Consider the following 15523-nt stretch of genomic DNA (forward strand, 5'->3'; position numbering starts at 1 on the left):
AGTCTTTACGTTCTGTCTCCCTTTCTGATATTTCCCACACATTTCTTCTCCCTTCCCTTATATTCCCTCCCCCTCACCTTCTGCCCCTCCCTCCCACTCTCTAAACAAACAAACAAACAAACAAACAGATGAGAAATTTCAAATGGCCTCTGACACATAGAACTCAGCAGGACCAACAATTCACAGAATCCTTTTTTTTAAGATTTTATTTATTTATTCATGAGAGACACAGAGAGAAGGCAGAGACATAGGCAGAGGGAGAAGCAGGCTCCTCACATCAGAGCCCAATGTGGGACTCGATCCCGGAACTCCGGGATCACACCCTGGACCAAAGGCAGACAGACACTCAACCACTGAGCCACCCAGGGATCCCCACAGAATCTTAACATATAATATACATATAGTACTTTTGTCCCAGAAAGAATCACAATATTTCTAAATGACTCAGAGTCTCATTTAGGCCTTTCACTCTATAGTAGACTTTACTTATTCTAGGGACACCTAAAACATCACCAAGCTATTATCAAAAAAGTCAGAAGATAATACACTTTGGTGAGGATGAAGAGAAAAGGGAACCCCCATGCACTGTTGGCGGGAATGTAAATTGGCACCGTCACCGTGGAAAACAGCATAGAGGTTCCTAAAAAATTAACCATAAATCCAGCATTTCCACTTCTGAGTATATATCCAAAGGCAATAAAATCACTGTCTTGAAGAGAGACTTACACCTCCACGTTCACTGTGGCTTCATTCACAATAGTCAAGATATGAAAACAACCTAAATGTCCATTGGTAGATGAATGGAGAAAGAAATACACACACACACACACACGGGAATATTATTTAGCCTTAAAAAAAGAAGGAAATCCTGCCATTTGCAATAAAACAGATAAACTTGAAGGGCATTATGCGAAGTGAAATAACCCAAGCACTGAAAAGAAAGAGACTGCATGATCTCATTTATACATAGAGTCTTTAAAAAAATATTGAACTCCTGTGTGGTCTCATTTATCGGAGAAGGACAAACATTATATGTTCTCATTCATTTGGGGAATATAAATAATAGTGAAAGGGAATATAAGGGAAGGGAGAAGAAATGTGTGGGAAATATCAGAAAGGGAGACAGAATGTAAAGACTGCTAACTCTGGGAAACGAACTAGGGGTGGTAGAAGGGGAGGAGGGCGGGGGGTGGGAGTGATTGGGTGACGGGCACTGGGGGTTATTCTGTATGTTGGTAAATTGAACACCAATAAAAATAAAATAAAAAAAAATACTGAAAAAAAAATATTGAACTCATAGTAACAGAGAAATGAATGGGACTTACTAGGTATTGCGGGTGAGGGATAAGCTGGTCAAAGAGTACAAACAATCAGCTACAGATGACTAAGTCCTGGAGACCAGCATGGTGACTATAGTTAACAATAGTGTACCGTACGCTTGAAATTTGCTGACAGTAGAGCTCAAGTGTTCTCACCACACACACAAAACAGGTAACTATGTGAGATGATAGATATGTTAATTAGCTTGATTGTGGTAATCATTTTGCAATGTATACCTAAACATCGCATTGCACACCTTAAATATATACAATTTATATCTGTCAATCATACCTCAATAAAGCTGAAAAAATAAAACATGAAAAAAAACTGCCCAGGTGTGCAGCATTGTCTACAACCATGCACTTCTGAAATACTATGTACAAATTATCTCTATAGACTAAATCATATTTAAAATTCAGTAGAATTTTCTTTTACAAGAATAATGTTCAGAAAATCCTTTTATAAGGCAACAGATGTTTTTAAACATCGTCTTCTCTATTTACCGGTTCCCTATATTGAGGGGTTGGTTGCTTACAAGCTCCATCTGAACATTCCAGTCCTTTACACCTTCAACTTCTTTTTCACTTACTCACCACTGGTGTGAAGGTTAAAAGTATGAGTATTATGTGTATTCCACAAGATAATGAGTAGACGTGAATATTATAAGCTCTTATTTTCCTCAGGCTTTATCTACCTCCACTCCTCTGTTTCCTGAAAGAAATATCCTCTTTGTCCTCCTCTCCTCTGGGCAATCATAATGGTGATTCCTCATTCCCCCTCCTCATTTTTCTACTATATTCTCCTCTTTTCCACACAGGTTTGAACTACTGTCTGGCAAGCAACTGGGTATGGGAATTTCCATGTCACACCCCTTCCTGCCATACCCACACAGGACAGGGGCGCTCCCGCAAGGCCTGGACCCCTACCCTCCCATGCAGGTACGAAAGTCATCTGACAGAAACAACAACAAGAAACCACAAGAACCCAGAGAGGCATGCCCATTATCACAAGCCTGAAGGACCATCACATATGTGGCTAACAGCACTGGATAGGCCCCAATAGAGGCAGACTGTATTCATTTTCCAAAAAAAAGATTTATAAAATATTTAAATAAATCTACTGCCAATAAATATATGCTGCCTATGACACTGCATCAGCAACCATTTAGTATTACTTATCAAACATTTGAATGTGACTCAGTTTTATTACCTCTTCATGTTAATAAATCCGCAAATCAATAAAAAATTCTGTTGTCAGGACACAAGCCTCAATGATCAGTTACGAAAATATCTTTGGGAGTCTTTCCAACATTCAAAGAAACACTGCACCTTATAGCATTTGGGGCCATCTGTGGTGGGTGCCCCTCAGGCTAGGGAAAGCTGATGGCTTTAGTGAAAAGACTCACTGGGATGTGTGTGTCCAGCACTAGCCAAACATGAAATGGAAAACCAGAAGACTGCAAACCACACACCTTGGTTCTGTAACCTCTACAGAAGGCCGCATGCATCTCCACAGACCCATATCCCCCTGCAGGTGGATCACCTACAGTCTGGCCCCATGAGAAATCTTGTCCTCAGTCCCTCTGCCTTCCCACTCCTGGGTTCCTTGCACCAGTCACTTTGTGACAACACAGGCATGTCCCCTCACACAAAAAAAGGAGAGACACAGGAAGAAGACTCACCCACTGAGGACCACGATGAAGTCCATGACATTCCAGCCATTGCGGAGGTACGAGCCCTTATGAAAGATGAACCCCAGGGCCACAATTTTGATACCGGCTTCAAAGCAAAAGATCCCAATGAAATACGGCTCTGTCTTCTCCTGCAGGATGAGGAGCAGAGGTACCGGTAAGGGAGGGAATATGCTGCATCAGATGCAGACAAAGACACACCCCAGCCACCCTCTCCACTCTGATCATTCCTCTCTCCTACATGACACCTGGACATCTGCATGGGGCCAGCCGCAGGCACAGGTGGGAAGTGAGTACACTCACTGAACGACTCAGGGAGCCTCAGGGGAGCCAGCCACAGAGATGGATGGGTGTGGGGGGATCACACCCAAGCCAGACTTCTTCCCAGGTTGGATGACTGATATTTCTGGCTTGCCTTGGAGGAGGTGGCTTTTCCATCGCTGGCCTTCACTTACCCTGGAAGCTTAAGGGTTCTCACCTGCAGGTAATCAGGCTGGAACTGCTAATCCACACATTTGGATTTTAAGCAATTAGTTTGCCCTCTCTAGGGAGAACACACTGCACATGTGGTTCATTGCTTTAAGGAGAATATGGGCATAACATCTACGAAGTTCATCATCATGAATGCACATAAGCTTTGAGCATCCTTATCTCTTACTTCCAAAGTTCCTTAGGAAGGGAAGCGAAGTGGATGGCCCCTGTGCCTCCCCTTTCTTCTTGTCTGGCTGCCAAGTAATGTATACACAAGTGTTTGTGATGCCCTCAGAACTTCCAGGGAGTAGGAGTTAAAAAGGTCTTATCCTTATGAATCCCAATGAGGCTTGTCACCTGTCTATCCCTCAGCAAAGAAAAACTCCTCACAGAAACGTAGGGAAGGGTGAAAGGAAGGGGGCCAGGTGATAAAGCAAAGGAGAAGGGAACCAGGGAAGAGAAAGGACCAGGGTAAAGATGAGATGGAAGGAGGCACATACCAGTCTGCGGGACATCGGGGTCTTGTCATCCTCAGGAAGATGCTGTTCCAGGGCCAAGACAATGCAGTTGGCAATGATGGTTGCCAAAATCATGTACTCAAACGGCGTAGGAAAGAGGAAGTTAAGGAACAGATTCACCAAAGAGAGGAATGCAGCCTCCAAGATGGCCATGCACATAAATCCGCAAACTTCATCAAAACCCATACGATGTCTGTGCAGGATGCATGATCTCTCTCGGCAAGCAGGCAGGCCGGGCAGTGGAGGGTCCTCAGCATGAGGAACTATAACCATTTCTGATGGGGCTCTCAACACAAAGCACTTTCTCCAAGAAAAGGAGGAATGTAGCCAACAAATGGTATAGTTAGAGATCTGGCTGGCACTCCAGATACTTAGGGAATTCAATGGCATAGCCGGGAGTAAGCAGGGCTGAAAACAAATGGAAAGAAGGAAGGGACACTGATGCAGTGGCAGGCAGGCTCCCGTTCTTCCCTGGCTTCGACTGCGGTGCTGGACGAGGACGCTTCAGCCAGAATCCAGCTGTGGCTGGCTGCTGCTGCCTCTGGGAATCACGGCAGGGGGTCTCCTCCCCTAGAACCCCTGTTCAACTGAGTAGAAGAACCCTTGGAAAAAGAAGAATTCTCTCCATGTGAGCTCTCTTCTATTTCAATATCCAATTCAGAAAAATATTTCATGGGGTCAGGAGAAGCCTGCCTTGCCCCCCTCATTTTCTCCTAAGCTTCTTCACAGAGAGCAGAGAGACACATCAGAAGACTTAGTCCAGGACAGAAAACTCAGAGCGTCTAAGAACCAAACTACAAATGAACGGATAATGAATCCAGGCTTTTTTCCCATTGCATTTTTCTGCAGACAGATGAGGGGGCTCCCTGAGCCTTTCTGAACAACAGGACTGTGATTCAAGTGCCTGCATCCTGACCCCTGGAGGAAGGGGGTGCCACGAGCCCAGGGTGGGGGAGCAGGAGTGGGGAACTGTTAATAGAGGAGAGGGAATCACTGGTTTCCAGAGTCAAGTCATTCTGCATGGTGGCTTTCATTCCGTAGCTACTGCTGTGACAAACACAAGTGAGCTGATGCCACTGGTCTTGCCAAGCAACCTATGCTCTGGCAGCTTCTGGAAGCCAGGCAGGAGAAAAGAGTAGATCTGGCCAAGTGGAGGGAAGGCAAGGGACCATCCTCCCGGTCTCCCTGATATATCCAGGCCTGCTGTGTAGCCTGTAGGGCCTAGAGTTTTCCCCAGGGAGTACAAATCCTAATCAGGCCCCTGAGGCCTCCCCATCCCCATCATGGTATTGGCGTCAGTGGGAAGTGGGCATTCAGTGCATCTCTGCGGAAGGGCAGGGCACAGGGCACCTACATGCAGAGGTGGCATGTAGGAGATGTGAGCTGCCCCTCTGTTGCTCGGGCCCTGGTGCTGGAATGAGAGGCTGCAGCGGGTGAGACGGGAGCTGCACCGGAGCCTCCAGAGCATTTCATTCTCACTCCTCGGTGCCTGGTGCCGTCTCCTCCCCCTCACCATGCACCCACTCTCCTGCATGCTGCCCATCCTTCCTTCCCACACAGCCCCGGTGTTCACCCAGGACACACGCCCTAGGGACAGCTCTGCTGGCTTCTGCTGCTCTGTAAACGGGATGGGCTCAGAGGACTTCAGAGCCGACTCCCTGCCTCCACGCCCCACTGTGCTTGTTTAAACCATCCCAGTCAGAGGAGACTCTAAACACATGGATAGTCCCTCAGTATGCCCAGCCGTTCCTCCTCCTGCAGTCTCTCTAGGTACCAAACTAGGCCCCTGAGAGCTAAACATGCCAGCAGACACGCTCCACAGAGGCCCCTCTAGCATGCATGCCCACTTTCTTGGGACAAGCCCCTACCCACGACCCACCCAGGGCCACCAGCACCCACTGATCACAGAGGGTGGTTCCCCTCCTTCTCATCATTAGCCCTGGCCAAGTGTAGAGTGACCAGGGACCACACCAGAACCTGGTGTCCCATAGCCCTCAGATACCCAGAATCCCCCAGACCCAAATGGGAGCATGGAAGAAGTGGTGGCCCAGGCATCCAGCCATTTCCTGAGAACATGCCGACCAGCCACTGACAAATAGCAACAGAAGTAGAGGGCATTTAGGCACTGTTCCTAAAATGCAGGCCATGGGATGCTAGTACTATAGGAATTTGCAATCAAATAAATGGGGGAGAGCTGGAATTCAGGAAAGTGAGCAGGTTTCTCCCAGCAGGACTTCCTGCAGCCTTTAGTACTACTGTAAACAGTGCACAAGGCCTCCCACCAAAGGGTGTGGGAGTGATACACAGCATTCCCTAACTCACTTCACCGTATCATCCTCTTATCAGAACACCTCTCCTGGGCAAGGAATCAGAGGAACGTTATTTGGGAAGCTCTGATACAAAGGCCAGATGTCACTGCTGGCCCCAAGGTGTGGAAGGAGGGCTGGTGCTCTGGCAGGAGGGAATCTAGTGCCTGAGCCACCTCTTGCCTCATCCTTACTCCTGGCAAAACTATTCACAGAGTGTGGGGCTCAGCTGCCCTTTGCCAAGGCTGAAGGTACCCGCCCCAAGTGAGTTCAGAGGAGCTGCTCAGTGGGTCTGACAAACCTAGCATGTGGCCTGGGAACCAGCATGAATGCTCTCGTACAAGTGGCAAACATCATGAGCTCTCATTGGTCTGCTCAGGTTCTAGGGTTGCTTTCTGGGGTTCAGGTTTCTTCCCCTGAAAACCTTCAAGTAATAACCACCAACTTCAAAGTTAACAGCTCATAGCTGCTGACTTGCAGGCATGACAGGTCATGGTAGCTGTATGCCCCCCAGGCCTTTCTCCCTCACATGCCTGCTTGAACTGTTGCAGCCCCTCTGAGGCATCTACTCCTTGCTCGCACTCCCACACCTGCATCTCCCTAGCCAGATCACTGAAGCATCCAACTCCCTACAAGGACCCGTCAGCTCACCTACTCAAGAATGTCCAGGGCTAGCTTCAGGAAGGTGTGGCCAGCACCACTGCTGGGGGGCTCAGGGCAGGTGAAAGACTCCTGGCCCCAGGTGCTAATGAACCCAACTTCCTGTGACTGGCCAGACATCCGCATGGTTGAGAATTCATGAGGTCTCAATGAATGGCACTGTCTAAAGCCCTGGAGGCCACGACTGAAAAGTGAGGGTTTGGTAACTCAGAGGTTCTGAGAAGAACCCACTGCCATGTCTTTCCCAACCCGAATCCTCTGCCTAAGGTCTGGTGTCTAAGGACCCATGCAGAGCAGCTGTCCCCAGGCTTGGAATTTGGAACCTGTTTAAACACACATATCCTTGGGAGGCATGTCCCTTTAGACCTTACAGCTCATCTCCACCTCAGGATGAATTCGCGTTTGGGGCAATGAAGAATGTGAGGTGAGATTTCGCTGCAGAAGAAGAGGTGAGACTATGGGAATCAGATGTATCTGTGGACTAGACGACAAAAAGGATGGTCACTGGGAAATCTTGGGAGAGGACATCCATTTCTGGCTGGAGCCCAACCACTCTCCCTTCCAGCCCTTTCCCTCCCCCCTCATCTCCTTCTCTTTCTGAAGAGAGTATGAAGAATGGGTGCCAACATCTTGGCACTTTTGCCTCTACCTGCCATGGGCTTTCTTGCTCTTTTCTGGTCGTATGTCAAGAGCACACTAAAACATCACCTCTGTGAAGGTTTCTCCCTGTGTCCCAGAGCTCTTTACATTGTACAATTTTATTATTTCTCCTCATTTGTCTCCCCCAAGAAACTATAGTTCAAAAGCAAGGATGTGTTCATGCTCATCTCTCCAATGGTGGTGCTTACCAGAGCCCCTGATACATGGTAGGAGCTGACTCAATGTTCACTGCAGGTGTGAATGAATGGGAGGCATCCCCTAGAGCAGCAGCTCCACTGAGGAGCCATCACAAGGGCTGCCCCATAATCACTCGCTCTGGCTCGGGCCTTGGGCTCCCGCCCCCCACCCCACCCTTGGGAGCTGACTCAAAGGTGCCACTCCCATTTCTTCTCATCTACCCTCATAACTTCAAGCTAAATGAACTTGGCTCTAAGGCTTGTGGCTCCACTATATCTCCCAAGGGAAGAGACTGGACTGCAAATAATGGCCCAGGGGCCAAGGGAATCCACCTCAGACTAGACAAAAGATGTGACCTGGAAAGGTCAAAGGAAGCTCCACGTTGCCAAGGCCTCAAAGGACAAGGCCCTTTGAGAGATGGTAATGGAAGACTGTCCAGGACTCTGATTCCTTCTGCCCAGGAATTCAGTGGTTCCCATTACATTCTGTGCCGGACACCAAACACATTTTGGAGACCTGTATCTCTCCTTGATGTCCAGACTGTAGTCAGAGATCTTGAATAAACAGAACTAGCAGGGCAGTGAGTGTGGGAGCCTAAGGGCAAGGGCTTTGCCTGTCCTATTCACCTCTGGACCCCTTATGTCCATCACACAATAGGAACCCAATAATTATCTCCTAATTAATGAATCAATTGATCGATAAGTGAATTGCATAGAGAAACCAGAGTCAGAGGTATCCTTGCAAAGGTATCTCATATTTTCTCCACACTGTGCACCCACTTGAACTTTTTGTACTAGACTTTGTGTACGCACATTAGCTATTCAAAAATAGAAACCAGCATGCATAGAAGATCCCTTTAACGTAAAAAAGATTTTTGAGAAAGGAGCAAAGGAAAAAAAAATCTGTCATGCTAGAAGGATAATGCATTTTCTTGGGATAGTAGGGTTACTTTCACTTTCTTTTCTACTCCTTTATGCATTGGCTTGAATGTTATAACAAGTATGTATTAATTTATAATTATAAAATCAATTAAAGCTATATGTTTTTGAAAAAACATAAACCAACACAATAAAACCATCCCATCCTGTGGGTCATGGAAAGCAGCACAAGGTTTCTGAGAGGACCTTATGCAGGAGAACAAAGGGACCAGACCCAAGGAGGAAATGGCCACGGAAATGCTTTGAAACCTGCCAAGACGCCTCCTCTCCCATATCTGTCTCACTATCTGCTCACTCGGGGCCTCATTTCATCCACTTTCCTGGCAATCTCCCCAAACACCCCTTCACTCCTCTCTCTCCCTCTGAGCCGGTTAATGAGGACCTGTGTCGCTCCATCTCTCCCCTTCCCGTCTAGCAGCTTCAAGACAATCATTAGGGAAATGACAAAAATAGGTTCGCTTATTGATTTATCTCTTTTACCCGATGCTCCTTCCTTCCAACGGTTGACTTGTTTCCTTAGCAACACAGCTAATTTGAGCAGCACTACTTGGCCTGCACACCTGCCATTTGTTCATTTCCTTCCTGAAGCACAGAAAGCCAGGGCAAGGAAGAGGGCTGCCCTATAGGCCACAGTTGTGGTGCTGGCTCTGCTTGTCAATGAAGCCCTGGGGACCTGCCTGGGAGAGGAGCCCTCCTCATGCCCAGACCGGCAGAGCCTTACCTGCCAACACCTCTCAGGGGTAGATCTGCAGGCACAGGGATGGGATAGATTTAGGCCTCGAGCAGCACTCCTAGGATACTCCAGGAGAAACATGCATCTTCACTACCACCAGGATGCTGATCCTAGATCCCTTCTGCTCTCAGCTGTGTCTTCTCAGAGCTGTGACATCAGAGCACACTAAGGAGATGGAATGTACTCAGAGAGGCTGAAAGGCCACCAGGGAGAGAATGCTGTGCTCTCTCTGACTCCAGGCCTAATGGAGAATCCACTTTTTTGGGGAACAGCCTGTGGCCACTTCACACACTTCCTGAAAACTCCTGGGGGAGTCTAGAATAGCCCACAGTCTCAGGGAAGGCTTGGCTCAGCCTCCTTTACCTATTTCCATCCCTCAGCCCTGGGCCAGAACACTCTCTCCCTGCAAGATCTATCTCCCTTCCTCTCCTTCCATCCCAGCTGCCTATATTTGGGGGTCTAATTCTAAAAGATGAAAGAGTCCTCAGAAGTTGGCCTGGGCCATTCTGACAAGTGGGATGTTACTTCAAAGACAGTCAGAGGGAAGGGGCCCTGCCTAATCTGTGATTTCCTCGAGCACCACACTAGAGAGACATTTTAAATATGAACGATAATGAAATGCAGCCATCCAAGGCTTCCACACTACTTTTTTTTCTATGAGAAAAACCAGAATCTTCCCAGAGACCTACAATGCAATGGAGAAATGTAGACTGGTAATGGTAAACCAGAGCTAGGGTTCCCACTGCAAAATGTGCCCCAACATGGCACTCAAGGCAGGGAAAAGCATTGCCATCCATTCCCACAGAACCAAATACGAAATACAGAAGGTTCAAAGTCTAGAATGACCCATGAATATAAAGTCCTTCGAAAACCATAAGGTGCTATACAAATACACAGTCATTTTTATTATTCTACCAAATTACTCTTTAAGCATCTGCTGTGACTCTAAGCTTTGGGATAAGCAACTGTTAGTGGTCACAGCCTCTGGGAGGGGGCTGGCTGGCTGCAACCGAGAGCTGACACTGAAGAGACCCACTGCAATAAAGAATTTAAAAAATATAAATATGGTAATGGGCCTCCAGGAAGACAGCAAAGACATTTGGCCCCAGAACCCCTAGGGAACATGGAAAGCACATCCAAATACCAGTCCCCAGGGGAGGATTTATGAAGCTGATGGCTCTGATGCAATCTCTCCCAGTGATTAGAAGGGGCATTAATCACACCCAAGGCCAGGGCTAAGAACAGGAGGGATTGAACCATCACAGAAGTCCGGCTCCAGCTCCTACAGACCCTGATGGAAATGCAGTGAGATCATGCTGGTGAGATCACATCCTCCTTGCCTGGGTTGCTAAGAACGATACATCTGTCCTGGAGGGACCAATAACATTGAAGAGACAAGCCCTTGTGCCTCAAACCCAGACGTGGCCAGAGCCACCACTATGATTTCCACCAAGTTGTCTGCACCCCTCCTCACCTTCTTTACCCTTCCTAGAGGCAGGAATAGCTGTCTCCTGGCCTGCTCATACAGGCCACGCATGCAGGTCTTCAACCCTTCAGATCAAAAAGAAAATTTAAACTGCACCCTGTTAAAACAGACCTGGGGCCAGCTCTCCTTCCTGCAGGGATGCCTTACTTTTTGTTCAGGTCATGGTATGGAAGTGAAAGCAAGTATGAGATAAAAAGATGAAGATCTAAGAGGGCCCCCTAATGCCTCTCCAGAAGCCTTCTCCTGCTCACCCCAACCCGCCCAGGTGAAAGGCCAGGTTAAGAGCTAAGCTGAGGTGCAAGGAACCTGGCTCAGAGGCTAATGTGCTCCTGGATGGGCTCCTTCCAGACTTCTTTGCACTTGCTCCTGTAGCTGACCTAGCAGAACAACGTAGCCCAAAGACTAATCCAGAAAAGGGAATAGACTGAAGGGTTGGCGTTCTGAGAGACTACAGATGAATTTTTCAATTTCCTGAAAGACAATGTTAATCATCTCAACTTATCAATGCATGAACCACTCTCATATCTGGAGCCAGTCACACCCTCGATTCCATTTCCTTCTCTTGTCTCAGTCCTTAATTTTAGGTTTCCGGCCTCTGTCCTGGACTGATCAGCAGAGGCTGGACCACACATCCCCACCGAAGGGCCGGAGGACTCAACACCTGTGCTTCTCCACATGACAGAGAGCAGTGCAAAGGGTGAAAATCTGGAAATTCACGCAGTATCTCCTCCTCCCGCTCTGCCCCCATGACAGGAAAATGCACTGTTACCAAGCAGAGGAGAATGTGGTAGAAGGCTCTGCAGACTTCATGCTATCCCATTTCACTAGCTCACCGCTTTCCTTATCACATTTTTTTCTTGCCACCCAACTTCGTCTTTAAAAAAAAAAGATCAGATTGAAAAACCAAACCCCTTTTCTTTTTTTAAAACAAAACAAAACAAAAATGTATCATGTGACTTCCAGCCTTAACATCAGTTTTTTAACTTTGGTTTCCATGGTGGTGGGATGCAACCTGCCATCACCATGACAACAGCTGCTTCTGTTCAAATTCACCATCTGACAGGCAGTCCTGAACACACATACACACCTCTCCCATTCTCTCTCTCGCTCGCTCTCTGTCAAGAAGATGGAAATGCCATTACACCTACTCCTAAAGACTTAAATCCTATGAATGAAAGACAAAGAAAGCAATATTGAGAATATAGCAAAGAGGCAAAGACCTCCCCTCCCCCAAAAGGCTCTCTCTTGCTTGCACAGGCCCACTGTTCTCCTATGGAAGTCAATAGACTCAGTTACTCAACAAAAAAGATCCCTAGCATTATCCTTTTAACGTTGGTTGTGAAGGAAGCCACATTCAACCTTCCACTGACTGCTATCAGACCAAAAAACTTTCCTAACTCCCATATCCCCGACTCTATACAAGATGATCGAAAAGAAGCTCACATTATTGTGAATTTGGCTAACCAATCCTGAGCTCAGCTCCAGACTCATCTGAGCTCCAATTCCAAGAGAATGGGGAGTGGCAGTCCTGAGGAACTAACAGCACCAGCCTTCTTCCTTCTTCTGCCTCAGTTTCAGTCAGGTGGATACGTCTTAACAAATCTACTTGGTACATGTCTGATTCAGTCCCAGGCTCAGAATACTGTCATTCAACACACAGTTTTGGTGATCAGGGGACAGATGATTGAACACTACAGAAAAGGGAAGAAAGAAAGTGGTAATATTAAAAGCCGCTGGAAGAAAACAAAACAGCAGCAGGAAAATGACCTGTTTCAGAAACCACAATCTGTGTTTTGATGCTACTCTGACAAATTCGAGCCCATCAAGAGTGCTGGCAGCAGCGCACATTGTAGGGAAAGAAGAATGTGGGCTGCCACCAGCAACCACACCCAAGACTATCCACTAACTTCACATCCACACTTGCTTCGTGGGGTGACACATAGTACCCGAATGTACAAAGAAAATGAAAAGGCTTTTATGCAAGAGTCCACAGATCATCTGTGAGAGAATTTTTGTTTTCCTTTGAAAACCCAGCAAGTGTACCCCAGTGTTCAAAGACACCCACTGAGCTTCCAAACCATATGAGAAAATGTTAAAGGCACTAAGGATATACAGCTTGGGAAGGGAAATTTTGAGAGAGATGGCATCGCTGTTTTCAAATATCTGAAGGACTAGCTTATAGTGTGGGCTAGGCACTAAGTCATCCTGGAGGGTAAGATCAAAGGGGAGAACAGCCACCCACAGGCAGATGTGTGGGGAGACAGAAGAGCAGCTTCACTCTTCCACAAGGGAATGGACGAGTTTGTTAAGAAGTCAGCTGAATGTTGTACTAATAAATGTTTAACAACCAGTCTCTCTAAAGGATGGGAAGCCCTGGTGTATAGCATTTGCCAGTTTCTGGAGTATAAATACTCCCTCCACAACTAATTTTAAGCTCCCAACTTGACAGTGTTGCAAAGATACACATAAGGAGCACGTAAGAGCTAGCCCTAGCCAGTTCCAACACACCACTTACTGCAAGTTCTATGTCTCCAGGAGACTTTTAAGGATATCGAGGAGGAGATTCTTGTATTTGATCACTGAACTGGATGAACACTTGTTCTAATGAAGAGTTAACAAATGGATAGGAAGCAACTTCAACGAGTCTTCAGTCGCTTGTTCAAGGGCCTTCTGGGTCACCATGACTCACTCTGTCCCTCACCTTCAAGCTGTCCACTTAGCTAGACCTGCATTCATGAAGTCTGAGCATCACCCTGATCAAAGAAGGCTGGCACCTGTGCAGCTGGATATGTGCCAGAAACAGCACAGGTGAATGGTTTGCCAGTGTCATGAGTCATGATACTTGATTAATCACCTCAATCTCTCAGGTTGAAGTCTGGGATACCCAGGGGCTCCTGCTATTTCACCATGGCCTGCAAAAGAACTGAGAGGAATCGGCCAATACACACGATGAAAGCATAAGAGACAAAAACATATGGGAGAACATAGGACATATGAGAAAGCATAAGAGAACAAAAACATATTAAGAGCTGAGCTTTTTACCTGAAGGAGGTAAAATCTCACCTCTCATTCTAGAAGATCATTGGATCTCGGCCTTGGCTGCACACAGAATGACCTGGGAAGCTTTTAAAAATTAAAGATATGGGTATCCTATCTCTAGAAATTCTGATTTGTCTCAGGTACCATCTGGGCACTAGCATTTCTAGAAGTTCCCACACTGATTCTAATGCAGCAAGGGTAAAGAATACTGCCAGAGATGCTGGAGGCCATGAAACCTAATGGTATCCTCAACTCAAGTGAGATAACAAAAGGAGAAACTAGACTCCAGGAAGCACAGAGGTAAGAACCGGAAGATGCCTTAGAGTTCTATTAACAGTCCCATTACTTTCATTTCACAGATGTAGATAACTGAGCTCTGAGGTGGAGGGAGACTTTTCCAGAGCCAGGACTACAAACCTTTCTGGATTCATAGTCCCACACCCTGAAAAGCTTAGGAATCTATTATCAGAACAGTCAATTAAACTCCCCGGTTTCTTGACTTGAACTGAGTATTCTAAAGGAAAGGGATCTTTTTATTTGAATTTACTTCCTCCATCTGCAAACTACTCAATTGTTCTCAAGAGCATATTTCTTAAGGTAGAGTCTGGATAGGAAGGGAACTTTCCTAAGGCCACTTAAGAGTCCAGAAAACATTCCAAGATAAGCGCTTGTGGGAGCATCCATTCTTCCATATGCTAAGACATGGCCTTGGTTTTTGACTGGGGAGAAGTCCATTACCTACTGAGTACAGTATTATCAATTCATAAAGTTGTCCAGCAACTCATAAAGGATTCTCTATAGCAACAATTTTTGGGAAAGGAGAACATTAACCATTGTTCTGAATCACTGCTTCCCATTCTCGTTGGATTAGTGCTGGTTGGCCTCTCTTGAATTAACCTTCTCTTATCCATTCCCACTCCTTAATTAAGTCTGTTCTTATTAATCACAATCCCTATGTCTAGCCTCCTATGCCCCAATCCAAGACAAACACAAAACACATACTTACTAATAAAATGATGAGAAGGGGCTAGAAGGAAGATGACTAAGCAGAGAAAGGGTACCAAGGAAAGAAAAAAGGAAATGTGATCAAAAGATCCCTGGACTTAAGAGTCAGGAGCCCCGGGTCCTAGTTCCTGCATTGCCATTTACTAAGAGTTTCTCTTGGGTCACTGTTACTACAATAAACTATTATTCTGTGGTGCTAACAGACAATAAGATGGGAAAATAGTAAAGAATAAAAGAGGAGTTATCTATTACTACAATTGAGAGAAGCCATCTTCAGTGAAGCTATTAAAGAGGAAATCTAACAATAACATCCAAAATGGAACTCCTGGCACACCTAGGAATACCTTGAAAGTGTCCAAAGCCAATGGAAATGTTTCTATATGTTCAAGGAGCTCCATTGCAAGCTGAGTTGGCCAAAAATTTCACTAAAAGATAGTTAGAATCTTCATAATGGTGGCCGGGGGTGAATGTAAAGCTGCTTTTCTATAAGCCCATTGTAAGCCTTTTCTACACTCTCTGT

At 46.4% G+C, this 15523-nt stretch overlaps 1 protein-coding gene across 11 annotated transcripts in view; it reads right to left on the minus strand.

Annotated features, from left to right (window-relative positions):
* Positions 1–15523, minus strand: part of CACNA1E (calcium voltage-gated channel subunit alpha1 E) — a 381746-nt gene that overhangs the window by 279779 nt on the left and 86444 nt on the right. For all 11 annotated transcript variants that reach the window (XM_077902060.1, XM_077902055.1, XM_077902065.1 and 8 more), the window contains exons 3-4: positions 3982–4087; positions 3002–3141 (exon numbers count right to left, since the gene is read on the minus strand). In XM_077902060.1, coding sequence (XP_077758186.1) covers positions 3002–3141; positions 3982–4087 — 246 coding nt within the window. The remainder of the gene's footprint in view (positions 1–3001; positions 3142–3981; positions 4088–15523) is intronic.

Source organism: Canis aureus, chromosome 6, assembly GCF_053574225.1.
Source record: "Canis aureus isolate CA01 chromosome 6, VMU_Caureus_v.1.0, whole genome shotgun sequence".
Classification (NCBI taxonomy): Eukaryota; Metazoa; Chordata; class Mammalia; order Carnivora; family Canidae; genus Canis; species Canis aureus.